Genomic DNA, 27,799 nt, shown 5'->3' with positions numbered 1-27,799 from the left:
AAACCAGCAATTCCTTACAAGTCAATTTAATAACGAATCATATCTTTTATTTTAAAGCAAATTTCACAATACAGCTCAAGAAGAAAACCAACTTTCAACTTCAACAACAGTATGTGTTTCTAATACTGCTCGTTTCTTTCTGTTGAAATAAATACAGTCTAGCACCACACTTTTGTTCATTGCCTAGTGAATTCACATCAGAAAACAAATGTTAATTGCATCTTTTCCATCATGGCAGAGGATGATGTACAAATGGAAAGAAGTTTTGCCCTATGGGTGCTTAGACTAAAAATAAAACTTCCTATTTTTTAAAATGTCAGTTTAATGTTACCAAATTCTTTAAGTCTCCACCTTCCATTAGGAGGAAAAAAACCTGCAATTAACATAAAATTGTTATGATTCCATTTTAGCAGTCATTCTTGCATAAAAAGCCAGAGACGTCAGCTTTAGACAACTTATGGCAACGGCAGCATCCATCATTCCACAAAAAAATCACATTCTAGCCCAGCTGGAAAAGGAAGTTTCAAAATGCTTTCGTATGCATTAAAAGAATCTTTAAAACCTTTTTAGCTTTTGTGTTCTGAGTCTTTAGAAACTGTGATTTTTTTATGAGGTTTGGTAGCCTCGTCCATCAGTTCCTTCAGCTGCCCAATCTGCTCATCACGGAAGTCATTAAGTTTTTCTTCTGTGAGCTGGATTCCAAATACAGTCTTTTCTCTTGATTTTTGTTTGTCCTCGTTAATTTGTTGCCGTATCAGTGCTGCATAGTTCTAATAAAGAAAGAATATAAAGGTCACAAAAATGACAAGTGCAGGATGTCAACTTTTTAAATACCATTTTACCATAATACCATACTCTTACATAACCTTCTATAATAGTCTATTAACACCAAATGACAAAAAAGTACACTTCCTATTGGAAAGAAAAGTTAAGATATCTCTAACATCTCTGATTAATTTTAAGTAGATAGTTTAAAATGTATATAATATAGGTACAGGCCCTGATGATGGGTCCTGCTTTACAACACTCCAAAGTGGCTCCCATCTGGACGTGTCACCCCTGGCTCTTTTTCCCCCACTCATTCTCTAGCTGAACAAATCCTTTGTACGTGCCAGAAAGCCACAGTAGTTACGGCTTCACTTCGATTTAAAGTGTAAAAAACAAAAATTCAAAACTGGACCCTGAAAAATTCAGGGGTTTTGTTTTTCTCATGACAGAAAATGGTTCTCACCTCATTTTACCAAAAAGCAATGATGCCCCAATGAACATATCTTTCAGCCTTTACAGAAACACTGGAAAAAGAACAAATACACAGTATATCTCATTTTCTCCATCTATGAATCCAGCTGAGGAACAAACAAATCTCCGGATGCTTCGATGTTTACACATTATTGTGCTCTGAGAAATTCATAGTTTTTCTGGTATCAGTGATTTGTGGAAAGGTACTACATAATTTGCTGGTACGTAGTTCTGTAATGTAAGATTCAGCTTCTAAATAGAAGATGCACCATTTTTCTAACTGCACATGAACTTTAACGTGGAACTTCAGATAAAATTCAGAAATAAGTTTAAAAACATAAGGGGGGAGAGCTTAAATTTGTTCTTTCAGTAATGCACTTCAAAACACAATGATCGCAATTCTTCACAGGCAACGGGATCAATCAGCATGCTTGCACGTGCTCTAGTTTTCACTGGAACTTACCAGATACAGAATTTAACTATTTACTAATGTCATCTTCTCTAACAGCAGAGCTGAAACAAACCCTTGCTCAGCTTTCTCAAACAAGGAAAACCACTTCATTTCTTCCTTTTTCATTTTACATAAAGCTACATGTTCCAAGCGTAGTAAACCTCCTCTGTCAATCACGACACAAATGTACAACAGATCTTTCAATGGTACCTTATCCCAACTGCAGTTCACTCTCTGCTTGCACTACCTCAGAGAGAAGACAAAACTGGAGACAAAGCAGCCTGCAGAAACAGCAGAGCCAAAATCAGTATATGCACAGTACCAGAGGTGTTCTCCCTTGCACGGATGGCAAAGAGTGACAGTCAGGGACTACTTCTGCACCTTAGGATTTTTTTTAGGTTGGCTGGTCATCTGTTTGTGTAAGAAGCTCTGACGGTCACAATCCCTTGTCTGAATCCGCTGTACCCTATCAGGCATCTACATGAAAAAAATAAAGAAACAAATGAAACCAAGCCAAACCAAAAACCCACCAGGTGAAACGTAGGAAGAAGCCTTTGCCCCTTGCATATGACTGCCACCAGAAACAAAGACAACCAAGTCAAGTCAACCTCCCCTGCTGGTTTACACTCAAAAGACAACTATTTATCCCACGGTATGTGGCCATCCGTGTCACAGACACTGGGGGTCCCTCTCCTCACTGCAAATGCCCCAGGCTGAGGGCAGGGTACGAGCAGCACGAGGCGCAGGCAGCCAGGTCCCTGCGCTGCCACGACACACGTGAGGACGTGGAAGCTCTCCTTGCAGGCAATGAAGTAAGGCAGGTGCCCAACCATTAGTCTGCTTTAAAATCCTACGTCACTGTTAAATACATAAACTGTTTGCTACACAAACTCAGAAAGCGAGTATTTGCTGTAAACAATAACCTTTCCTTCTGAAAATAAATTCACTTTCTGAAGTGAATAAGTGGTTTTACTCTTTTGATTCATAAGCTTTCACAGAACGCACAACTTTATCAAAAGGGCATGGGATGGGCAACATCAGAAGTTTTTAAATACCACACATTACAGAAGCGGTGTAAGCCTTGCTGTTTTCAAAGTTTAGAAAGAATTAGATACAAAAATAAAAGTGACAAGCACACAAACAAAAGCCCCGCTCCTGACTGCCAGGTGCGGAGACTGCCATCTTGCCCAGTGCCTGCTGGCAGACATTTGTCTGATATGCTGATAGGAAATGCTGATAGAGATTTGTGATTTAATTGTAAGATTAAACGGGTTAAGAGCCCGTTTGCACTGGGAAGAATGGCAATCGTCTTTCCCATTTTCTTCAGCATCCTCCTCAAAGGTAGGCATAACACGTAGTACGTTACATCTTAAACAATCACTCCCAAAATCTCTAAAAGGTTTTCATTCATTCAGATAGAAAAATTCAGGATGGTCATTAAGATAGAAACATTCAGGAGGGATATGCCTATTCACAGTAACTACCTGTATGGTTCATTTTGCTGCCAGATTTTCTCTTAAGAAGGTCTAAAAATTTTTAATCTCCCTTCTACGTGATAAGCAGTTAAAGCTGATGTTTTCGTTTCATCCAGAAGACTATCTTCACTTGCAGCCGAATTAATGACAACGCTGATCAAACAACAACATTACTGGGGCCAGGTAAGAAGCAGCTGCTCCGCGCCCTGTTCGTTTAACATCTCAGCCAGGCACTGAAAAATGGTATCAACTTATTTTAAACTGATTTCCCAGGGTGACATCGAAAAACAAGGATGGCCTGGCAGGCCAACCTCATCGGTCACCGCGAGTTAACTCAAAATTGCGGCATTTCAAATTCTCGTTCTGCTGCTAGGAGCAAAACCAAACACATGCTGCTGGGACTGCGGCATGAAGAAACAACGATGTGAACGAACAGAAGGCAAGGAACGACCTGTTCTTACCTTGACAGAGAGACGCTGAATGTACGATTATATGCACATTCAGACAGATTGCTGCAGCTGATTTACCGTATTTCTACTTTAAAAGAAATCTGTTTTTGTTTTGTGTTCTGTTAAGCTAATTAAGTAACAGTAAAAAAAGTCTTCGCAGAAGTGAATTTTAAATGGGGAACACACCTCATGAAATTCCAGAGCATTTTCCTATTATTTTACCTGAAGCTGTAACTATAGTTAGTAATGTAATAGCAATCTCAGAAAAGTTTTACCACACGTTAGCTCAGCTTAATGCACTATTTCAATGGATTTTCATATACTCATGTACACATAAAACCATAACAACCTACGCTTCACCCTTTAAGACCACTTAAAATATCCCATTAAACTTTTAGAAACTGTATACAGTTACTCATTCAGATGCAGTTACTCATTCAGATAAGTTAGTCGATCTGAATAAACAGCTATTTTAAGTTACAAGCCCTCTAACAGGAACGATATATTAGACAACTTCACCTTTCTTTGTGTAAAGGACACGCCGTGATGACTTCATACAAATTGAGAATCTACTAGAAAAGCTGGTGAGTAAGCCCTCCTCCTGCTTTTTAAAATACTCGGTTGCATTTGAATGATACCAGAAGATGACATATTCCTTGCAGCATTCAGAGTTCCTTATGTGGAGAGTCAAAGCAGTAACTGCTGGGAAAAGGGCACCGAAGGAAGGCAGGTGGGTACCCAACGCGGCCCCGACCCCCGTGGCACAACGTGGCCATGGGCAGACGTCCCGCTCCGGCTGGAAGCCTTCACTGAGGGTGGGAAACCAGCTCTCTTCTGGAAGCGTCAGGCATTTAAACCACCTGCGCAGCCCCTACGTTCGTAACACCAAACCAGAGGCAACTCTCAGCAAAGGGAGCGTTCGCCAGCTTCCAGCACCGGCTTAACACTGCTCCTGCTGGGAGATGCCTTGGGATTTCACACGTAGCATGGAAAACACCAACACCCAAAATGTTCGAGGCCAAACGTTTCAGACCTATTGCCACAGACAATGCTTACGTTCAGAGGCTAAAATAAAGCCTCTAAAATTGCATTTAAATAAAGCAGGAGTAACAAGCTGATCTTCAAAAAATACGGCTGATATAAATTTTACAGGTATATACAAGTCAGAACTACTGACAAGCTTATTTATGACAGAAATCAATGTTTTGCTTCATGTTTTCTTGTTCTAACATCTCCTTTATTACGCTGCAGTGCAAAACCCATCAACAAAATGCTTAATATCTACTAGAAGAGTTGTGTGAAGTTACACTAAGTTCTCTGGTTTCCAAACCAGGAAGAATTTCCCACGTCACAAAACCCCAGCACGACCCTTCATCAGCAGGGCTGGGCTGAAGCAGCCGGAGCTGCAGACCTGACACAGCACCGCGGCCAGCACAGGCTGCAGCAGGCAAGCAAGCAGATGTTCTTCAAGTGCTGCCTTCACACACATTACCTTATTACTGCCTAAATAACAGTCTTATGCTCCCTGCATTCATACACAGACCTCTGCTGCTCGAATTGAGCAAACTGCAAACCCCAGCTCTCAGGCCAACAGGAGGGTACGAAGTGAAGCACCAGTGTGGTTAATGCAGAGGATAGCAGGGACTGTGCTATAGCTGCAGGCTCGATCACCTGCTCCTGATTTACTTATATTGTGTGAGAGCACTTTGGTTATAAGTGCCCCTCCTACTTAAATAAGTTTACCACATTCTGACAGCTTATAAAGAATAAGATGCATTTCCCTTACACAAGTTTAAAAAAATTCCTTTCCATTTCAAATTTCAGACATTTTTTTTCATTTTCTGTTAATAACGTAAAAGCTCAGTTAAGCATAAGTTAGGGTGTCATGTATAAAATAGGTAAATTTTATTCAGAGGTTTGCTAAGTATAAAAAGATGAACACTTAAATAAAGAGACTGAGTAGCATATATCAGCGGTCATACAAACACCAAGCTGAAAGTGTAAGCACTCCTAAGAATCAAGACTGCTATCAGGACGGGTATTTGACTGTTATTAAAACTGAAATGTTACTCATCCAATTGAAAAGAAAAAAAAAGAGTTCTCATATATTGAAGGAAAGCTCATTTTTCCAGATTATGTGGATGTACCTTTTCCTAGTCCAGAAACAATGTCAGACCCAGCAGCATCCTGCCATGAAACACAGAGAAAAATTGCAGTTCCTTTGTATCTTTACAAAACTGAATTCTGTGGTATTTTAATTTCTGAGGATGAAAGGCCACATCACCATTTCTGATGCACGGGGGTAAAACATTTCTCCAGTACAAAGTTACTGGCTTGTAAGGACTGGAAACAGCCAGAAAAAAAAAATGTTCTAAAAGTTGAGCTGGAAAGAAAAGCCATGAGAACTTTAAGAATACCAAGTTTTCCCAGGAGACTCAGGAAGGATGCGAGAATACGTGATTATCAACCAAAAGTTAAGGGTGGTGATCACAGTAACACAATGATGCACATGCTGCAACTATACTGAAATGGTTTTGGTTTCGTTCTTTTTGGTTGCTTGCTTGTTTGCAGTAAGGAGTAAATGAAAAATTGTTCAGCTAAAATGGATCCAGAGAATATAATTACGTAATACCGAGTAATCAGCATGGAGAATTATTATTTGATCAGGAAGGTATAAATAGACTACTTTCTGAACACAGTTTACTAATGTTGTTAAACTGGAAGAAATGACATTTGTTGAGAGGAATGTGAAACAAGTTCAAGGACCAACTCGGCTTTGCTTACAGCTTAAATAATATGTTATTTTAATACCCTTTTTTCATGTAAGACTTATGTGATCATAATTTGAGGTAAAAGTGGGAAGCCTATGGCTTGACCATCAAGGTAAACATATACCAATTCTATGCAGTCAAAAGAAAAAAGGAATGCAGCACCGTTACAGTTCATCAGAGTGACTTTACTGTCACTTGTGGAAAAACAAGCTGTGATTAATCATTGCTTTCTGGACGTACAATACCGATGTAAGTATTGTGCCTCAGGGCCAAAATCTAGGTCACTAAAAGCTTTTTGCATCATCTGGTCACAACCACAGCCTTTGAGATCCATTCCACTTACATTAATAAGCTTCATCGCAGGCCTTAAATAGAAAGCTCAAGCTCATTCTAGTGAAGGAGGAAGGAAAATTCAGCACATCCTGGCTAGGCAAAAACAACTCTTTAGAAAAAATGAGTTGACCAATTAAGTTCTGAAAAGAGATCAAGCTGAAATGTAGATACAGCATAAGAAGGGGAGCAGAAACAACAGGCGGGAGGTAAGCCAAAAGAGATGGTCACATGAATGGGTTCCAAAGGCTCGCCAAGCTCCTGCAGCGGTCTTCTTTCCTCGGACAGGCTGCAAAATTCAAACTGTAAACCCACCCTAAGCCTAAAAACAAACAAACAAACAAAAAACTTATTTTATGAAAGAAAATTCTTCTCTGAAGCACAAACCAGTGTTTGAGAGGCTTTTAAGTTGGTACTGGAGACAAAAATACTTGAAGAGAAATATGTTAAAACACCATTGAACTTAACTGAAGGACAAAACACAACAAATTATTCAGTCTAGACCTTATCTGTACGAATTATGATGAAATTACAGCATTACATATGACAAGCCCTAAGGCTGTTGTGACTGGACAAATAAGCAGCAGACCAGAAATGTCAAACTTCTTTCAAGAGCATTGTTTCATGTTTTTAAACAAATCCTAATAAGTCCTCGACTATTTGAAAGATGGTTATTCCCTGACTCAGTTCATATTTTGATTTGACTTTTTTTTTAATGCTGTGTATGGCAGCTCTCAGGCTCATTAAACAGAGCTGTCCTGTGCACTTTTTTCTACTCCTGATGTAGCATACGATTTGCCAGACAAAACAAACTCACAGAAAAGTCAAGGATTTATCACATGTGGTTAATTTAAAGCAGAGCAAAGGAAAAGACCTGAAGTGATAGTATCAGTACCTACTTTAGGAACGTAACTTGTTCAATACATCAGTTATCCTGTAATATTTCTAATTTAGTATTAACCTAGAAAATCTTGGCAAAGTGGTTAGCAGCAGATAATTCCAAGACAAATATCAGCTTAACAAATGAGTAGAGACATTTTAGGTTTTTAAAAAATAAGACCGTTTTAGCGACATAATCACAACACTACAATTAAAGCACACAATACAAACATCATCTACAGACTTCCGTACCAATTCTTTAAACAGGAGACAATCACCTTAATTTTTCTTTATTTCTTTGAGAAGTATTACTTCCAGATTTTCAAAGACAATGATTTCACATCCAGATATTTGCAAAAGGAAAATAAAGCCTGTTTCCAAGACAACCACATTAGCTCCCAGACTGCTAGATACTAACCAAGAACATGCAAAAGATTACATATCCCAACTGATGACACTTGAAAGACTCACCATGCATGTTCTTCTACTCCGTTTATACCCAACAAAGCACTTCAAGCACACATACACATACAAAAGACACGCAGCATTCCTATTTTCTCCATTACTCATATTCTTGTACACTCATTAGAGCCAAACCTTTCAATAAACTAACGATGAAGAACTCAAATACAAACAAAATTTAAATCCGCAAACAGGCATCCTGCATTGATTTCAATGACACCACAAATAACCTTTCTGCTGAAAGTGCACTGAATTTTTCGCTGTAACGGACCTGCAGAAGAATAATGTGATTGAATGAATTATGTAAAAAATCATGAGCGCTATTTAATAAGCAAACCAGAAGGCCATTAGCATAAAAGGCAGATCCATTCCTCAGGACAGACAGAAGCATCCCCAGTTGCAACAGAACGCATTTTATGTTCCCTGTTCCCCTGCAATACAGCGGTCTCTCTCCTAATTTAGCAAAGCAAATTTGGCAACAGAAAATCCTGAGTCAAAGTCTGTCCCAGAGGCTCATCTCCTCGGCCAGCCCTGCCGTGGTCCCTCTGAAAACTAAGGAGAGACACAAGCCCTGCCTGGCTGGAATTACCACCCTGCAGAGTCACTTCAAGCGGAGTCCTTCAAGTTTATCTACCTGCTTCTTCAGCAGAAGTGTACACGCATATTTCATGGAGTGCTCTTCACAGAGCACTGTGTAGGAGACCGGCCTTCAATAAACGAAAGCCTACGTACTGGTGGACTCACAAGCTTTCAGGAATAAGAAATATATTGCCGCTAGGAAATGCAGGTGAATTCTTTTAAGGGTGCTACCTAGACAAGTTGGACATCCAGTCTAGTAATTTTTAAGTCCTACTCTATAGCAACAACTCCATGTAGCTAATCACAATGATTTGGTTAAAATTCAGTCCTCCTTGTTTTCAAATAGCACTAATACAGCATTTCCATGAAAATAAATGCATACTGATATACCTGACATTCTTTAAGACAACTACAACACACTAGTTTTATCTGTAAACTCACTCTTGTGGTAAAAAAGGCTTATTAATGCAATTAGCATGTATTTTATACTCACTAGTTTCTCTGCTAGACCTGGGGCATATTCTTTTAAAGTTCTTGCTGCTGAGCAGCAAAAGATGCTAAATGACATTCACATTTTAGACCAGAAATACATTTTGTATGTACATAAACCTACCATCATTTAATGAAATTAACAAAACTGCTTACAAAATCTTCTACACTCTCCACACAATAGAACAAATCACAGCACTTCCTTTCTTTTTTTTGACTGTACTGCTCTCAAAATTGCATTGAAAGGGTCTTTACTCTGTTTTGCTTTTCTTAAAATATAATGCAGCCAGGAAGTCTTCTGATATAAACCTGCAGACAAAAAGATCAAAGAAATTAAAAGTTGCCTTTCTAAATATAATTCTAACACAGTGCTGTTTTTTTTTTATTTTTATTTTTTTCTGGTTTCTTGAGGTCAAGAAATTCTAAAGCCTGCAAATTTATGCAACCTACCAGGGTTTTTAACTCGCAGTCTGCAGATTTCAATACAACCTCTGAACTACTTCAGAAGCAGCCAGAGAAGTTAACTGAAAAAAGCAAATGTGCCATTGCTATGTTTAAGAGTTGCTATAAATGAGTATCATCTCTACCGACTACATCATCAGAGCCCCAAATCTGGAAAATGAAAAAAAAAAAACCCTCTGTAATCATCTGCAATCCACTGTCTATTTATCCCTCTACCCAATGGCTCTGATTAGGAGGATTTTTATAGCATCTCTCACTTTACAGCAAGTATGGGCTGAGCTGTCACAGAAGAGCAAAAGACTAGGATTACGTACAAAAGGAAAAGGAAAATTCACTTATCCTGGAATCATAGAATAATATTCCGAGTTGGAAGGGACCCACAAGGATTACAGTCCAACTCCTGATCTGCTGAACAAGTTTCAAAATTCAATAAAGTACTGTAGAGAGAGCTAATTTGAAAGTGCTTCTGAAAAACTCCATAAAATATTCTGTACTTTTCTTCCATAAAATATTTCTGTACTGTTCTTCTGAAAATCAAATATATATATCAAATTCAAGCCTGAACACATTCTCCAACAATCTCTCATACAACGAATACTTCAAAATGAATTCATCTAAATCTTCTCTTATTGCTTCTTTCTTGTTTCTACCACTGCAAAAGGCTTTTCTACTATTAAAGGGAGCTTGCTTTGAATTATCAGATGAGAGGGAAAACAGGGTGGGGAGTAAGAAAGGTATGAAAATCAAGGAAGTCAAATAGTTCAGAGCTGTATTTACTTTGAAATGAACACTCAGTTACCAAAACCTTAAGCTTTCACAACAAAAATTCAGGCTGCCTGCTTATTCCTAAAAATTCTCACCCACTTGGTATTTCTCCTTTTCTCTGTGCAACCAAAGGCTGTCCGCTACCAAGCCAAAATACCCGTCCGACTGGAAAATAGAGCAATTTGCTTCTATCATTTAAAGGAAAGGATCATAAAAAGAATGAGAAAACACCAAAGTCAAGAAAACATCGTGGCAACCTTTCACGAAAGCAAATACACCCTGTGGAGACTGGTCACAATGGCTTAGTCCTGCTCTCTGGTGCTTTCCCAGCTGAGCGCGATGCTCTCCAGCTTCAGGTGAAGAAGTATTAACTTTTGGACCAGGAAGGGGCTGCCTGTACGGAAGACAGCCAGAATGGAAAGTGTGGCGTATTAGTTCTACTTGTGGGTCAAAGATTCCTGAAATAAACTACCTCTGCTCTGAGTTAAGTGGTAGCATTTACTCATTTCGGTGTGGCACATCTGCATCCCTTCAAATTTCTCTCCTCACTAATACCAAGACACTTTTATCATTAGTGTGAATGACAAACTGCTGCATTTTTTTATTTGTACTGTATTAGAAAACACGTCCTTTTTCTACTGTGTATGATGACCTGGAAGAGAAGAGTTTTCAAACTGACTACTAATAAGCTCTAGAAAAATCTCTACTTGCCATCCACTGATAATATGAATAAATAGGTTGCCTCGAGGTTTCTACCAGTCAGAGAGTATTTGAACTAGTCAGAGGTCCCAATTTGTGTTTCAAGACTTCTCAACATTAAGGACTTAACTTATATTAGTACAGCTTTAAAATTACTGCAAATCTGTTTATACATCAAAGATTTTTGATCGCTAATCAAGAAAAAAAGTGGAAAAGGCGGCCTGATGTTTATCTCAAGCAGGTATTTCTCACTCTCCACACTGTAGAATGGCTTTTGGACAACTAAATGTCTCTGCTTTGTAATTTAGGCACAGGATTCACTACAGCGCTAGACCAAGACCTAGACCTAATACACAAAACTCTCAAATAAGTTACCCACAGACACCAGCAAGGTAATCTTGAATAACATTTACATCACCTACCAGAGGTGCTTACCCTTGAACCACACTGATGGTAACTTAGAGTTTTTTTCCACAGCATGGCTTAATACGTACTTTTAATGCCCTAAAGCAGGACGACACTGAAAACAAGACAGAACACTGGTATGAAAAAGAGACACTAGAAGACCGATTGCTCCTATGTTTCTTTTACACACTGCTTACCTCTAGATGAACTTCAGGAACGTACGTATCAGAAATCACATCGCATCACTACAACAACACAGGCTCAGTCAGGAGGATTTGCCTATTATCCTACCTCAAAAAAAAAAAAAGCGCCAAGCTCTCCTAAAATAAAGCTTAAGAGAGACAGCAGTGGGTGGAAGAACCAACGACAACACATCTTTAAAAGGCCTTTTTTGTCTTGTTTTCAGTTTAACAGATTGCACTTCAACAACTTGTTTTGGGGCGAGGATAAAGACTGGCTAACTTCTGAATTTCATCCAGAGCGAATGAACAGACACATTCATTGTCAATGCTGTTTTGAGAGACCAATTTGAGACATGGTTATAAAACGCAAACATTTTATTTAGTTAAATATGATTTAAGCTACAGAAATGTAAAATCCCTATAATGCTAACATATACGTTTGTAGGCATATCCTTGTACATATTTTCCTTTTGTTTTTTGTTTTTTTATTGTTTTTTTTGGCAGAAAAGCAATGGGATCATTTGTATTCTACTGTATTCATTTATGGGGAAAAAAAAAAAACACAAAACAGATCTCCTCATCTTCACTGAACTGCTTGTTACACCTGCCATAGGAGTGATTTTAAAAGTAATAGCTTTGCAAAACACCTTTCTTCGCAGAACCCAGCACCACAATGTTTTATTTCCTCAGGTGGGTGTTGAATTTCCCTAGTAAAGTTCTGCCACTAGTGCTGTCAAAATTATCACATGTATTTGAAATAGCTTTAGGATCCTACCTTCCCTCACAAACACTGCCTACAAACAATCTAGTCACAAATGAAAACAAACAAAGAACACTCAGGAGAAAGGAAACCTTTGGCAAGTAACTTGGTAACGTGCGCTGATCCTCCGCTGTACCGAAAGCTTTAATCAGCAAATGGGATACGCTGAATAGCACAAGGGGCGTGAGAAGTCACCTCACGCAACAGAATGGGAACATCTGAAGGTGAAAAGAAAAGACAAAGCCAAATAAAAAAAAGTTCAAAGTGCTCGTTCATACTGCAGTTAAATCCATTACATGCCGTTGCATGCTTTCTGTTAGACTGCTGAATACATTCAAGTGAAGCCCTGTTAGATTACCAATTTAGCTAATGCATCCTCAAACTGTAATGGCGTGAAAGACATTAACTGGAACTAGGTCCCTGATATCACGGAATTGTTCTTCAAACTAAAAAATCTACACAGACTTATACACCTAATTAAATCCTACCTATATACCTGCTGCTGTGCTCTGGAAGTTTGTATTTGTGCATAAGTGCACAAATGATACATGGAAAACAAAATAAAAGAAGTTAACAGCGATGAAGACAGCACTTCTGTCCTGTATAACATGGTTTTCCATGTCCTTGCTAACTGCCATAAAGGTTTTTTCATCAGAGCTGTGCTTCATAATAACACAGTAACTCTCATTGTTTGTATGTTGAAAACCCACATCATCTGTATGGCTGATTTTGGTGTCACAATATGAAATCTCGTATACTAGCGCATACTAAACGTGTGTTGGCTGTGTGTTTCAACGACATCTACATCACGTTACACATAAACTAAACAAATGATTAACCAAAAATTAACACAGCACGATTTCATTTCCTAAGGACGTTGATCTTGGACTGCAAACAAGCGATCAGCTGCACCACAAAGGATGCTGATGTGTGCCAGTGACCACATACCTTGAGAGTACCGAGTTCACAGTTGTACTTCAGCACTACTTTGTTGTGAATGTTGATTTAAATTACGGCTTTCTCATTGCTATCATTGTGATTAATTTTGCTTAAACTCCAGAAACTTCAGCAATTTTCCCAGCTAACATCAGGAAACTATGCTCTAAGTCAAACCTCTTCTCCACGTCCTCTAAACCAAACCAAAATCACACGGATAAATGTAATAATATGGTTCGTATGTCAAAAAACAAGTACTGTAAGCACTACAACAACATGTATTTCCAAAAGTAAACTCTTCAAATAAGAAAACACAGGTACTTGTAATCTTAAAAGAATGAAATTACACCAAGGTTCTGTGTCACAAAATAATTAAAACATTAAAAATTCTATCAAAGATTTGAACACTATGAAGCAAAAGCAGAAATGACTTTCTGCTGCTGTTAAGTGCTGAAATATTACATGCAATTAATCTCATTAAATATGTGAATATTATTTTCAGTTAATGGATAAATATGAAAGATTTCACTAAAATATTTTTTTTAAGAAGTTGGAAATTAAAGCTACTTTCCATGAACTTCCCAAACTCTTATCCAATGGTTTACTCCTTAACAGAAGCACCTTCCAAGTGTCAATGGCAACACGACAACAAAATTCTTCAAGTTTGCTCTCTAGGCAGCATTGTTGCAAAAAGCACCCCCCGTCTTCAAAACAGGCAAATTATTGAATCAAGCACAAGTTCAATAACTGAGATTGAAAGTCTGGAACAATTCCATTTAGCAAAGTCAAAATGAAAACTAGAAATCATTTAACAGATCCCCTCCCGACTTCTGCCCCTATTTCATCCAGCAGTGCTACAAACCGCAGCACGCTGGAAAGGTGCTTATTTTATCCAACATACGTACCAGAAGTACAGCAATTTCAAGACTGTTTTCCTTACTAACCTAAAACCTCTCCAGACAAATCAGTTTCCTCCAGGTACTCTTGCACCCGGCAGCCACCAACCTGGCACACTTCATTTGGCTCCCTCAGACTTCACTCACCACCCCTCTGCTAGCATCACCGCTGACCCGGCCATCTTCCAGCCTGAGGGTCCTACAGTGTCCTCAATGCCAGACAGCTCTGCCACGGTGAACTCGGGGAAAGGGAAGGCAAAACTGATCAATATTTTGCGACCGGACTTACCAATCAGGTGGCCGCAGCTCACGTACAGCAGGCAGCACAATGCTGCCACTGCCCATGGAAAAGATTGCTGGTACTGCACAAGGACCCAGCGAAATCATCACCTGACTTCCACATGCTTTGCTGCTGATCATGACCATGAAATACTCAGAGAAGTAAGGTACCAATCCCCTGAAATATACCACACAAACACAAGAATACAGGGGATAAAAAGTCCTTATGGGAAGGACTAAGTTAACATCTAGGAAATTCAGTGCGTGAAATACCTGTTAACGTGGAATAGTAAATGCTGGGTCATGCTACAGGAAGTATCTTCAAAAGGAGAAGAAAGGTTGTTCTAATGCTAAACGAGGTCAGAAAGAGAAAAAAAAAAAACACACCTTTGTCCTGAAGACAATGTGAACGAAACAAAATGCAGAATGGAAAATTTGGAAAAACTTAAACGAATACAAACGCAAGGTTTAGAACCCTAACCAAGCCCATGTTATCCTTTACGAAAGCAGGTTATTGGTGAACTAATTATTAAATAAGGCTGATAAATAAATTCTTGAACAGGATTTCAAACTACACAGACACAAAGCATCATAGAGTATCACTTTGTATACAGTCAGTGGTCCCATTCCTGTCTCAATCAATTTGCTAGTTAAATCCTATTTCAGACCTTGAGTTTTGATGTACAGCCAACCTCTACTGCTTGATGGATACATCAGTCGCAGAGTACCTCAGAAACACTATTCCTTATCTCCCCATCTCTTACAAAACAGCTTCACAGCTGTTCATCCAGAGTCAGACAACACACACTCAGGAGAAGCACCAGTAGCTGTCAATGTTCACCCTTCACTTAATTGTTCCATTTTAATTGTTTCACAGCTCTCCACTGGACTAAAACATTTTTAAGCATGCCTTTATATTTCTCCGCTCAGAATAAATCAAATACAGATGACCACAGAAATTAAGTTTACCACTGGAAAAACGTACACTTAAGATAATTAAAACACCCTCGCTTTGAATCATCTCTGATACAGAAAGTTAAATTTTAAGAAGCAAAGCAGAACGGCAAACATTCACCTTGCAGTTACAGCTCCATCGGCCAGCCGAGAGCTATCGATGCTGTAACACCAACCACGAGGACTGCAGCAAGCGGGTGAGGGCTGCACCTGAACAGGTTCTTGGGCTCCTTTCTAGCACAACTTTTAGAGAACCCAATCTGTAATGTCAAGGAGCCCCTTTCCAGGAAACATGCAGGAATGCGGTGATACCAGCACAGATGGCATCCCCCGATCATCACCGTTTTCCCACCAGCAGAAACAAAGTGACTATCATTATTTTTAAAGTAGGGAAAATTATATATATATATATAGTTACCATGCTCTTCTCTTCGCAGTAGCATGAAACCAGACCCTTTAAAACAAGGCAGAGAGGTGGATGCATGTGAAAAACCTCCAGCTGTACAGCCACACTGGGAAGTGAAAGCCTTTTGTTACCACACGGATGGAAAGGATCAGGGCTGGAAGGACGGCATCCATCACCTCAGTCCAGGGTCTGCCATTCTCAGCCACATTTAAATTCCCAGCAATTATGAAACCAGTCTTCTGCTGCAGATGTCTGCAGAGACATGACAGGCTCTATCCACATCCAAACATCAGCTGCTAAAAAAAAAAAACAAAAAAAAAAACAGTGCATGTATTTTTGTTGAAAGTTTGGAGATAGCAAAATGGCATTATTCACAACCAAGGACATCTCATCACATGAATCCCCTCCCCTCCTCCCAAATTCATCCCAAAATCCCCTCCCAAAATTAGAAAAGACAAGAGTACTCTTGCCTAGGATTCCTTATTTTCAGGGCACTGCTTCCTAGTACTTTCTTGGCAGATACGCTTACAGCTTGGCCAGCTTTTTTCAACGTGCCTCTAAAAGTTTTATTTGGACAGGTCCTGCTGAAATGCATTGCGACCTGGGCTTCTCGGTCACCTGCCTTGCTACAGGCTTTCAGCAATCTCAACACAGGCACCTTTGTACCACACAGAAGCCCTCCATAAAGATGCTTCTCGAGTCCCAGGAGTTCTGGGTCACCACCTACGCAACCAAAATAGTGCGCTACACCTCCACACGGAAGAACAAAAGCAATTTATCCTGCGTATTGCCATCTCCCCTGCCACGGGATTTAACGCATCGGCAGGAAACAAAACTTTAACCAGCTCCTCTTTAAAAGATAAATATTTAATTGTTTACAGCATAAGCTGTTCTTATCAAGGAAAACAAGGGCAACACCAGGCAAACTGCCATCAACATTTCTAAGAAAAAACAAGGTCCACCACAACTGTTTTCCTCTATCCGGTCCATTTTGGGGAATCTAGTCTCCTGCTTTGGAGTGGCATCTGCTGGCAGACAGGCACTCAGCAGAAATCAGATTCAACAAGAAAAAAGTAAATAAATCAGTATTCTTATTATTCACAAAGTATCTTTCATTTCCTTCTTGATTGAGGACACGATGTTTTTTCTTAACAATGTAAATTCTTTCCGTTATGTTATAAGGATGGTGGAATTGCCGTGAACCAGTGACATTGTTAACACTACCCATTAAATTGCTTTTCACTAGTCAATCCGCAGCAGAACCGGTGGAAAAAAAAACACAGCTACACGAGATCTCATCCTTGTAAACCACTAAGGACATAATATGCGTTTGTTATTTAATTAAAACTCTTCACATCGTGGCTCTCAAATCCCTACCATGACTCACCACAATGGGTGTTAGAAAGCTTGCCAGTACGCTTCACTGAGAACAATCAACTGGATTTAAAAATTCAGAAGGTCAAGAAAACAACTGGATATCGTGTTTTGCTGTACACCTTAAAATGAATTCTAAGCGTTAAACCAAATTTAAACTCCTGTAAATAAAGTACATACACAGAGCAAGGTAAGTCATTTCAACACGAGCCAGAACGCACAAATGTGCTTGTACCACAGCCTAAAGCTGATCTATGCTTTTCTTACAAGCCACAGTTCCTGTACCTGTGTCAGACTACAGCTCTTTGGTCTAAAATATCACGGTGGTTCACTGACACATGCCTGTGTTCATTCTGGAATGGACAAGAAAAAGGTCCAATATTCAGTTTAAATGTTTCAGCCATTTCCAGGAATGAAAGCAGGAATAAATATACTTTTTAATTATATTTTCCTTTAGAAGGAAAATTCCTACTCTTAAAAACACCATGCAATACCAATGTACTTTGCAACAGAGTCTAAAATTTGGTGGGTTTTTTTTGTTGTTGTTGTTGTTTTTGGTGGTGGTGGTGCTTGGTTTTTTTTGGTGAAGACCATACCTATATTGGGTTATGTTTCCAGAAACATAATCAATTTAAAACTCAGTGAATCCTTTAAATGAACTAGACTAATTAAAAAAGATTTGTGCCTATGTACTGAGGCTCCATCCCCTCCAGGCATACAATGCTGTGGCCTACTGTGGCTGACTGGAATTTTTAATGACCCTTCTCAGTTGCCAGACCAGTAGGATGGAACCAGTTCAGGAAGCTGCAGTGTTAGTCACCTCCTTCCCGACACCCCGGGAGCAAGAAAAGGTGTGCTTTGATGTCACTGAAGTAAGACATCTGACACCAGATCTGCAGCCCAAGAACTGGATGGTTATCTGACTACAGTTACCCAACGTTGATTTCCAACATCCACAACCATTCGACTGCTAGGCTTAAAAACTAGGTGAGTCTGCTGTTGGTAAACGCAAACCAGGCTCAAAGAAAGACGTGGGCGCCCTGGTGTCCTCATCCCTCCTCTGGGGACGTGGTCACAGCACATCCCGCCGCCCTGCCAGCCCCAGGTGGAAAGCTGAGAGCTGCTGTGCACAGGAATCTCATCTCGGCAGAGCCCAGGATGCAGCCAAGGCACGTTCGGGGATGGAAGCACTCGGGGTCTTTCCACTAGGCAGAGAACACCTGCTGTAAAAACCTAGCAGTGGTCTAGATTACAAGGTGAGAACTCGGAAAGAATGACTGTCACGGGAAAAAAAAAATACTACACAGTATGCCAAAAAAACATTCATCTATTAAAGAGTACAGGAAAATTAAAGTATTTAAGGTAATAAATGTGCCGTCAAGGCTTAAAGAGGAACAACAGAAGCAAACCTATTATGTTGGACTATTTAATCACAAAACGATGAGGAAAAAAAATACTTCGAAGAATTGCCAGAACTTTCCAACTCCAGGAAAAAAGGGACTCTTACCACATCAATGTCTGCTGTGAAAGTATAGTCACACGCTCGCAGTCTATTAAGTTCCTAGAAAGTGATGAGGATTTTTTTTTTTTTACATAAATATACTGGAGGCTAGCACAGGGTGTTTATGTTAGGCTTGTTTTCTGTAGCAGGTTTGCATCAACTGCAAATCCAATTGTGAAAAGCAATCTGAATGAAAATCGTACCAAAATGAGAGACCAGCTCTGTAAAAAAGGGGAGGGTAGGAACAGATTACATGGGACATCGTTGCAGAGAGAGAAGACATTTCTCAAACAGAGAACAACAACAACAGGCTTCAGAAAAGCAAACTAGAGCACCAACAGGGAGCCAGAGGGTAGCGTGCCAGGCAAACGCTTTAAGGGATAAAAGGGTGGTGTAGGTGCCCCTTTCTCTGACAAGGAACCAGAGGGATCATCACTGAACACTGCAAACTACTCAGGCTGGTAGCAGCCTTTGCTGCTGGGGTAGCAAACTACCCCAATGCACGTCAAAACCAGAAAGCACCACAAGAAACTATTATGGCTACACCAGGTGGAAAGCACAGAACGTTTTTTGAATTAAAAAAGCCGTCTCAAAATCTGAAGCAGTAGTTTAATGACTCTCAATATATATTTCAGTACATATTTTAACAAGAACTGAATCTGTGAAAATCCAACTTTGTATCAGAAAATTCAAAGCCCTACTTGTTTCTGGTATGGCAACGTGCCTTATAAATTTGAGTATTTGCTGCCACCACGCGTACACTTCAAGAGCTGCAGCCTTATGAAGGATACTTCTGATGTATCAGCAAGGTCAAAAATCAGCTGAGTACGTTATGAGAGCACTGCAGCCTGAAGTTTGAAGGTGCCAAACTCTGAAAGACTGCACAAACAGTATTAAAATATTTATTATATTTGTATGTACTATTTAAACTCAATTCAATTATACAGCCCATGTGCTTTCCACCATGCAACTGTAAAAGGCAAGAGACTGATTACGTGCTAACTGATGTTTGGTGATCTGCGGAAGACAAACCAATTGCTCTGATTCACTCCATGCAGACATTAACACCACCAGCATTCCGTACCTTCAGTCAGGCCATCTCAAAAGAAACAACGGTGATGGGGAGATGTCTCACGTCTCACCCTCCTACCAGGCCTCAGAAAAATGGGAAAACAAATCAGAAAACGCTGCAGTGACCTAATCATCTGCCCACTTCCTCTAAATTATGCAACAGAATAACTCCAGAAGAAAAAAAAAAAAGCATAAAACTATCCATTTCATATTGTTCAGGAATTCCCATGTAGCAAGAGAATAAACATCTACTCCTCATGGATCAGTTGCTAGTCATTCTTGGAAGATGGGTGCAAGATCTATTTAGAAGGTATTCTACAGGTTTAGCTAGTTAAGAGAAAAAAAAGGGCATCATGCTGTCTTCTGCGTTATTCTGGTCTGTTTTTCACTAATATCCTTGCAAGAATAACAACAACAAAAAATAGAGCATATTAACAAGAGCATATTAAGCTCCTCACATATCACTAAGCCTTAAGATATAAAACTTAGTTAAGTCTACTTGCAAAATTGCTTGTAACTTAGTTCTAGTATAATGACAATTTCATTAAAGAAAAATCTCATTAACATTACTTCTGGAATTAACCTTTAAAAACCAGCAAGTCCAACATTTTGTCAGACTTAAGTTTCTCCAAATCATAGCCTTCAAAAATGTAATTTTTAATTAACAGGCACGGAAATAAAAATATTACAGGAGAAATTTTCTGCTCAGTGTATTCCAAGGAGTGAGCTGCAGTATTAACAGCAGGCTATCAATTAGAAGATATATAGCTGTAGACAGAATGAGCTTCAGTGGACAGCCAAAGCTTTCAGGATTATGAATGCCAGAAAAAAAAAAAAAAGATAAAAATGGTGCTAAATACAAGATTATGAAGTTGAAATTTGAGGTTGAGCTTCTTGCAAAAACACAGTTGATTAACTCACACTACTATTAGTGAACTTGATCCTTTAATGGGTTCAAACACATTAGCTGTATATTCAGACATGCTACATACAAATCTGGGGCTTTAAAAATCCTCCAATTTGTATATCACTTGTGCAGATACCTCATACGATGCTGAAAGGTGAAAAAACAATTCTGCAACAATTATTTAGATGTGCTCCAGATTCCGTTTTAACTCACAGAAAAATATCAATTTTGTGTCTACACAGAACAGAAAAGCACATTCATACAGTATAGGCAATTACAGCACTCATAATATTATTGCAGTAATTACAAAATATGGTACTTGACAGCACTTGTGGAAAGTTGGCAGTGTTTATAGTGTTGATAGTGGAAACGCACTGAAAACACAGTAACACCTACCATGCTTACAAAACACTACAAGCTGACAATATTCACACAAGTACCAAACAAATGCTGCAAGGAAGGTGTCAGTGAAATACAAACAAGTGGAAATCCTGATAAATTTGCAATTCCAATTTACAGCCAGTTTGTCTGTTTGACCCACTACGAAGTCAAAAAAAAAATGTGGATCAATTATCCAGGTTATTATCTTCATCTGAAAACCTACACTGGTACAGATTTTTTAATTCTACTGTAAAACACTTATGTAAGAAAAACAGACACTGCTAGAAGAGTAAAATGAGGACAAAATAATCTGATACCCATCTCTTCTTCTCTCCTTTTAAGTCACAGAGGAAACAAATCTAACAAGACTCATACTTGTACACATACAACTTACAGACAACTTTTAAGACTATTTTTTCCTGTAGACCTGTACTGAGTTAAACTTTTTGAAATGGCTGCCGAGGAACTCTGAAAAAGCAGAGTAAGATTAATTTACAGCAGTGAAATAAACTGTTAGATTAAAAACTACTCAGGGATCTGAGTGCACACCACTAAAATAACTGATTCCTGACCACTACAACTTTAATTTTATTTTAAAAATAAGGAGACCCTCAGAGTTATGTGTTATTATGCATATAATTTTTGTCCTTAGGCTATTTCCTAATTTTTAACCACATATACAAGTACTATAACACATTACATAGCGTGGTTGTGCATATGCTGTGCCTCACATAGCTTGGACAGAATTTTATACAGCCACTAGATGGAAACCTGAATTACTTTTTAAAACAACAATTCTGCAAATGTCATTGCTGGTTGTGTTTCTACGGGGTCTGACATTATTGCTAGTTTCTTATTTAGAGATCTAATCACATGCTGACTGTCACAAAGCTGCATGCATTTTAAAAGTGTCCATGAGCAGGCATACACAGAATTTCCTCTGATGTCCTTGAATCTGAAAGCATTAACGTAAACACGCCTTGCTGATTTCTCAAGGAGTGAACTGTCAATGCATATTAGAGATTCAATCTGCTTATACAGCAATTTCAACTCTTCAATCTAAGTTATAATTAATAAAAATTGCTGTACAGTTTGGGTTTAATTAACGCCACGCTTTAAATATCGAAGGCAAGCTATATGCTTTATACATGATAAAATCATCCGAAATTTATAAAACTACTTGCACACCATGTATTTCTATAAAGTTCCATCACCTCGGTGGCGTTTACCTCACAATTAATTTATTACAACCTGAGGTGAATGGCACGTGCAAGGAGGATAACCTGAAGTGACTGGCAGCCATGGTGAGACCCCAATGTCTCGGATGTTGCTTCTTGCTGTGTCCAGCTCCCAGGCTGTCTGCAGCTTCCATGGAAGAGGAGCAGGTCCCCACTCCTGCTTCTAAACCTGCGTTGGAAGGAGCACTGAAAGGATGAGAGTAAAGCCATGATACCAAAAGGACGCATTACCATAAAATTCCGTTATAAGGGATTTGGGGTTTTGGTTGTGGTCAAAGGGAGCTTTGCACATGAAAGCTGGCTCAGGGAACTCACCAAACCACGGGTGCTGCACCCAAGGGGCATCTGACACCGGAGCAGGACACCCCCGGCAGCAGGGCAAGGCCGATTCCCTGCAACCAGCCGTGCCCCATCCCGCACCAGCCATAACTACCCAGCTCTCAGGGAAGTGAGAGCTTCCTTCCTGCTTTTTGAGAAATATCAGAGAAAATCAAGGAAATTGTCTCCAATTTAGCGCTTACAAATTAAGACCCAGTGAACACCCTAAGTGGGGGCTCAATATGTAAGTCTCAGTAGGAATTTACTCTTTACAAGAAGGTTTTCATCCAGATAGCCATAAAAATCGCTAAAAGCAAATTCCAATGTATCCGGTAATGTTACAATGAAATACTACTCTTAAACCCTATTTCACAGTTTTTATTAAAGTCATAAAATGGCAAAAACCTTACAGTCATATTTCACTTCCCCCAAAAAATGTATTTCTTTGTCAGGCAAAAAAAAAAGATCACTTATATAATGTGCTTCACGGAAACTTAGAATACAGAAAGTTAGCAGCAGTTTCAGACTTATGCAACCTATAAATTTGCTGAAAAGGCAACCCACATGTCCCACTCCTGTCCCAGTCTGATTCCTGTACTGGCCACGCTTCCTCGTCCACCCACCCAACTTTGGATATTTGCTCTTCAAATTCTCTTTTCAACTTCTCAACGTATTTTTGAGTGCCAGAGGCTTAACACAGATAAAAAAGGGGGAGGCAGAATCACACTAGCTTAAAGAATTAAGATGCAAAACATTCAGTGTACCCAACCACCAACAGAAAGGGGTGCATCATGACAGCTGTGTCCTGGGAGACATTACGGGACCGTGCCACAAATCATCCCAGCCAACCGAACACTGCAAGTGACAAGGGCAGTTGAAAACAAATTGACAAATGATAATTATTTTTTTATCATATCTGATATCATACTGACTAGAAAAATTAGCCATTCTTGAGAGGCTAAGTGACCAGCTCCCTGGGTAGAAAGATACAGTTCCACCTTCATTTTGCCAATATAATGCCTAGACATGTTACCAGGAATGAAAAACGGTCACCTTTCTTCCAAGCGTACAGCAGCAGATGCCAGCTCCCAAATCAGTCGCAGTTAATTTGAAAGCTTATAAAAAGGCTTTCTGAGTCAAGAGAGGCCAAAGCATTTCAAAGGCAATTTATTCAATCTCTCTGATGTGAGAAAATGTCATGTAATTCTGCAGGATGATTCTGCTCATCTCAAGGAAGTCCAGACCTTCCAGCCTACAGGGTCAGACTTTTTAAACAAGGTAAGTATGAAATGACCTATTTCCTAATCAAAAGAGGAATTAACCTAAATCATGTAAAACAAATGATTACCTGAATTACTTAGCTGAATAGTCTACATCATATCATTTGTAACCTGGAATGAAGTAATCAATATTATCTTAATATTACCTATTCTTAAGTACGCGTTCTCATCAGCTACCATACGATTTAGACGACTGTTGAATGAATTCACTTCCCCTATCTGTCAACATTAATTCAATAGCATTCCAAGGTAATAATCACTATCAATCTAATTATATCAGCCACCTCCTGTAAATGAGTACCAATTATTTTAATTAAAATATTAAATATTTAGAAAATAGAAAGGAACGTATATTAATAATTTATATACTTAATTTGAATCTACCTGAAGAACCATGATTCCTGAAAAACAAAGCTTGTTTTCTTTGCATCTCCCCTTCCTACTTCTCAGCGGGTTTCAAGAGGCAAAGCATTAATCTAACAGCAACGACGGGAAAAATGCAATTTTTGTATTTTTCTATTATTATATAACTTTATATGTACCTGCAGACTATTTTTACCAGCCTTACTTAAGAACTCTTCCAAGAATATTCAAATAGTTTCCCCATTTTTTAAACCCAAACTGGTCAGTTTAGATTCCCCATAAAAAATGTCATTTGTGACCTGCCCAACTGGGACAGAACAATAAATCCCTCACTTTCTCTACGTACAAAACAAGGAGATCATTTCTGATCTCCTTTAATGGAAACTGACACTGCAGCAACATTAGGGCACACACAAGGAGTTCTAGAATCATTCACACACTAAGGCAATTATTAGTTGTGCGTCTTTTCACTTCTTTTTTCCATTTCTGTTTAAGCTTCATCTCAGAAATCTCTGTGCCCTGCAAGCGTATTCAGAACGACTGTACCCCTGTTAAGATTACACATCATATTGGAGTCCTCGTTCAAAGTCAAGAAATGTCAGTGCAATCATCCTCTCCACAACTTTTGGTCTATCTTTTGGAGAATATACATTAGGATGCCCTATCCTTATATAAAATCATAACTACTATTTTTCTGTAATGTAAGACAACACGCCACTTTGGACCAGATAGCATGGACGCAAAAAAAAAAATTTGAGAAAATAACTTTTCCAATTGAAGTTACATATTTATAGCACTGAAGTGCATCCATTAAGGCATATGTGTACTTTAATGAACAAGCTAATCAGGAAGAAAAAAGCTTTGCATGCAATATGCCAAAATACTGCTATCTGAGCAGTAACTTTGTTTGTCCCCAAAGAATGGTTAAACCTGAACATGGAATATAAACAACTTTTTGCATTAGTGTCGTAGTGATTTGTTTTGAGGTTGTTTTTTTAATAAAAATAGATATGTAAACAAGAAATACAGAAATGGTTCATCTATGTGAAGTAGCATTTTACAGCTTCAGCATCACTAAGTGAACAACACACACACCCTTCAAGAACTGGGCACTTCACAAGTACGCTGCTGTGTTTTGCAAGAACTGTTCTGGAGCCTCCAGTCTATTTCTGATCAAAATTTTAAAAGAGTGTCCTGGTGCCCAGGAAAGGTAGAAAGAGGACTCCAACATGAAGTAGAGCATCTTTCTCTTACCTAAATCAAGTCTTCTACAGGCTACCTTCCTCAGCTACCTAGTTCAAGTCTTCAAGGGGCTGCAAACCACAGCATGTTGTGAGAGGCAGAGTCCTACAGGCCAAAAATCTGGAAGTCTGATTTACAAATTCCCCCCATGAAAGAGATAACGATTTAGGGGAGAAAAAATCCAAGAGCAAAACAGAAGATTAAAGGAAAGATGAGAAGAGCCACATTAACTACACGCTAATATCTCCCTATACCCTATAATATCCTGCTAAAAGAGAGACGTATTAGTAAAGTTCTTTATGCTGACACACTCAAAATAATTATTAAATTAGCTTCCATTTTTTGAACATAATGTAACTAATAGCACTGCACACCAGGTTTCAAAATTCAACTTCTGTTCCTTGTAATCTATTTTTTCCCATTTTTCCCTGTAACCTACTTTTAAAATACTTTTGAGAAACACATTCACAGCAATGGCTAAAGCTTTTTCAATTTAAATATTGACTTCCTTTTAAAAAAAAAAAAACTATTTCAAAGAAGATCTTAGCACTGAAAATAGTAACCTACAACTTGTTTTTTTTGGCTCATTAAAATTGGAAGCAGTGATGCAGAAACATTTTGGCAATATCAAATAAACTACAACTGAGAATTATAATAGCACCAGCCATTTGAGAAAATGATACAAAATTTCCGATTTCAGCATCTATCAGTTGGCATGAGGCAATTAAAATATACCTATTCATTTCCTCTGAAGAGAAAACCAAGCAGCGCTCTCCCTCCCTGTTCCTAACACCCCAGTGCAAGGTTAACGGCGCTGCTTCGCTCCCTGTATGTTGGCTACCCCCATAGCTAAAAGCAGAAGAGATGGATAGGCCAGATTTCTCCCCGTTACTCTTCAGCTGGTCAGTCTGGAGGCCCTGCACACTGCCCATTCTAACCAGCTCCCAGGACAGAGCAGAAGGGAGGTCTGTTGGGGTCTATGAATGCACTAGCACCTGCTAGAGCTGAGGCACGTGGGCAGAGCACCTCGAGAGCCTCCCTCCTACGGCACCCGTGAAGCCTGTCCCATCCCCGTTACACGGGCACTACCTGCCTGTCCCGTCCCCGTTACACGGGCGCTATCTGCCTTGCCGTCACCGCCGAAACCAGCCGTTCACGTCGTGGGGGGCAAGCCGAGCAGCAGCGCTCACACAAGACTTGCTTCCCTAGGAACCACTCTGTAAAGCGAAGAACATTGCTCAAAAACCACCTACAAGTTCACGGGGAAGCTATTTACACGTGTATTAACTGTACTTATGCAATTAGCTGCCTATATAGCTATATATACACATTTATAACAACGTATTATAAGCAGATCACACGTGCGGTTGTGTGGGTGCCGTTTATATGCATATATAGCTGGTTATATATTTATATGCAGGTAGCTGATGATACGTTTATATGCATACGGCTGATACGTTTACGTGCATATAGCTGACGACCCAGCTGCCACACACCCGCGTGCAGGCAGTTCCACGCACACAGGACGAGGAAAGCAGCCCCCCCGGGGCCGCCCCGGCCGCCCCCTGCCCACGGGGCGCCCCTCAGGCACTTGCCTCCCATTCCCGCAGGAAGCGCTGGGCCTCGGCGGGCCCCGCGGCCTTGTGCTTCCTGAACTCCTCCCTCACGTAGCGGTCGCCCAGCTCCCGCAGGGCGGGCGGCAGCGCCCGGTGCAGCCGCAGCAGCCGGCGGTAGAGGCCCCGCGGGCCGGCCGGGCCTCCCGGCATGGCGGCGGCGGCGGCGGCCGGGCCGTGAGGCGGGGCCGCTGCCGGCCTCCCGCCGGGCGGGGCCCAGCCGCCGGAGCAAGCGCCGCTCTCGAAGGGGGCGGAGGGCGGATAAATAACTGGGTGTTGTGGTGGCGGGAGGGATAGAGGGGTGTGGTGGAAGTCGAAAGTGACGGGCGGTGCTTGGAGGAGGGCAGCTGGAAGGGGCACACAAGCATCGCCTGGCCCCTCCAGGGCTGACCGCAAGCTGAAGCGTGTCACCGAGGGCATCGCCCAAACGTCCCCAGGGCACTGACAGGGACGGGGCACCACCAGGTAGCTTCTGCAGCAAGCCCGTCCCGGTGTGTGACCGCCCTCATGGCACTGACATTTCCCCTCATGCCCAGCCTGGCGCAGCTCTGAGCCCTTCCCTCATGTTCGAGCTCTGTTACCACCAGAAGAAAACTGCGTTTTACACCTGGGCAGAATTCAGAGCAAATAAAGCAGTCCACTA

General features: G+C 40.1%; 1 protein-coding gene across 5 annotated transcripts; it reads right to left on the bottom strand.

Moving 5' to 3' along the window:
* Positions 1–25: 25 nt before the first annotated feature.
* Positions 26–27,799, bottom strand: SDHAF3 (succinate dehydrogenase complex assembly factor 3). Of its 5 annotated transcripts, none has more exons than XR_010829135.1 (13): positions 27,139–27,277; positions 26,633–26,760; positions 23,712–24,049; positions 22,656–22,803; positions 22,386–22,526; positions 19,828–19,889; positions 15,881–16,164; positions 14,782–14,858; positions 14,519–14,686; positions 11,473–12,615; positions 10,609–10,745; positions 9,249–9,433; positions 632–770 (listed from the first exon to the last, which is right to left on the bottom strand). XR_010829135.1 is itself a non-coding variant. In XM_013183427.3 (2 exons), the coding sequence occupies exons 1-2, from the start codon at positions 27,574–27,576 to the stop codon at positions 567–569; spliced, it is 642 nt and encodes a 213-aa protein (XP_013038881.3). In that variant the 5' UTR covers positions 27,577–27,799; the 3' UTR covers positions 26–566. The 5 variants fall into 5 exon arrangements, 1 of the variants encoding a protein (XP_013038881.3); XR_010829134.1 differs by having other exon boundaries at positions 22,656–23,910; positions 24,007–24,049; XR_010829136.1 differs by lacking the exon at positions 23,712–24,049 and having other exon boundaries at positions 22,656–22,806.

This window comes from Anser cygnoides, chromosome 2 (genome assembly GCF_040182565.1).
Source record: "Anser cygnoides isolate HZ-2024a breed goose chromosome 2, Taihu_goose_T2T_genome, whole genome shotgun sequence".
Classification (NCBI taxonomy): Eukaryota; Metazoa; Chordata; class Aves; order Anseriformes; family Anatidae; genus Anser; species Anser cygnoides.
This window is presented reverse-complemented; position numbering and strand designations above follow the sequence as displayed.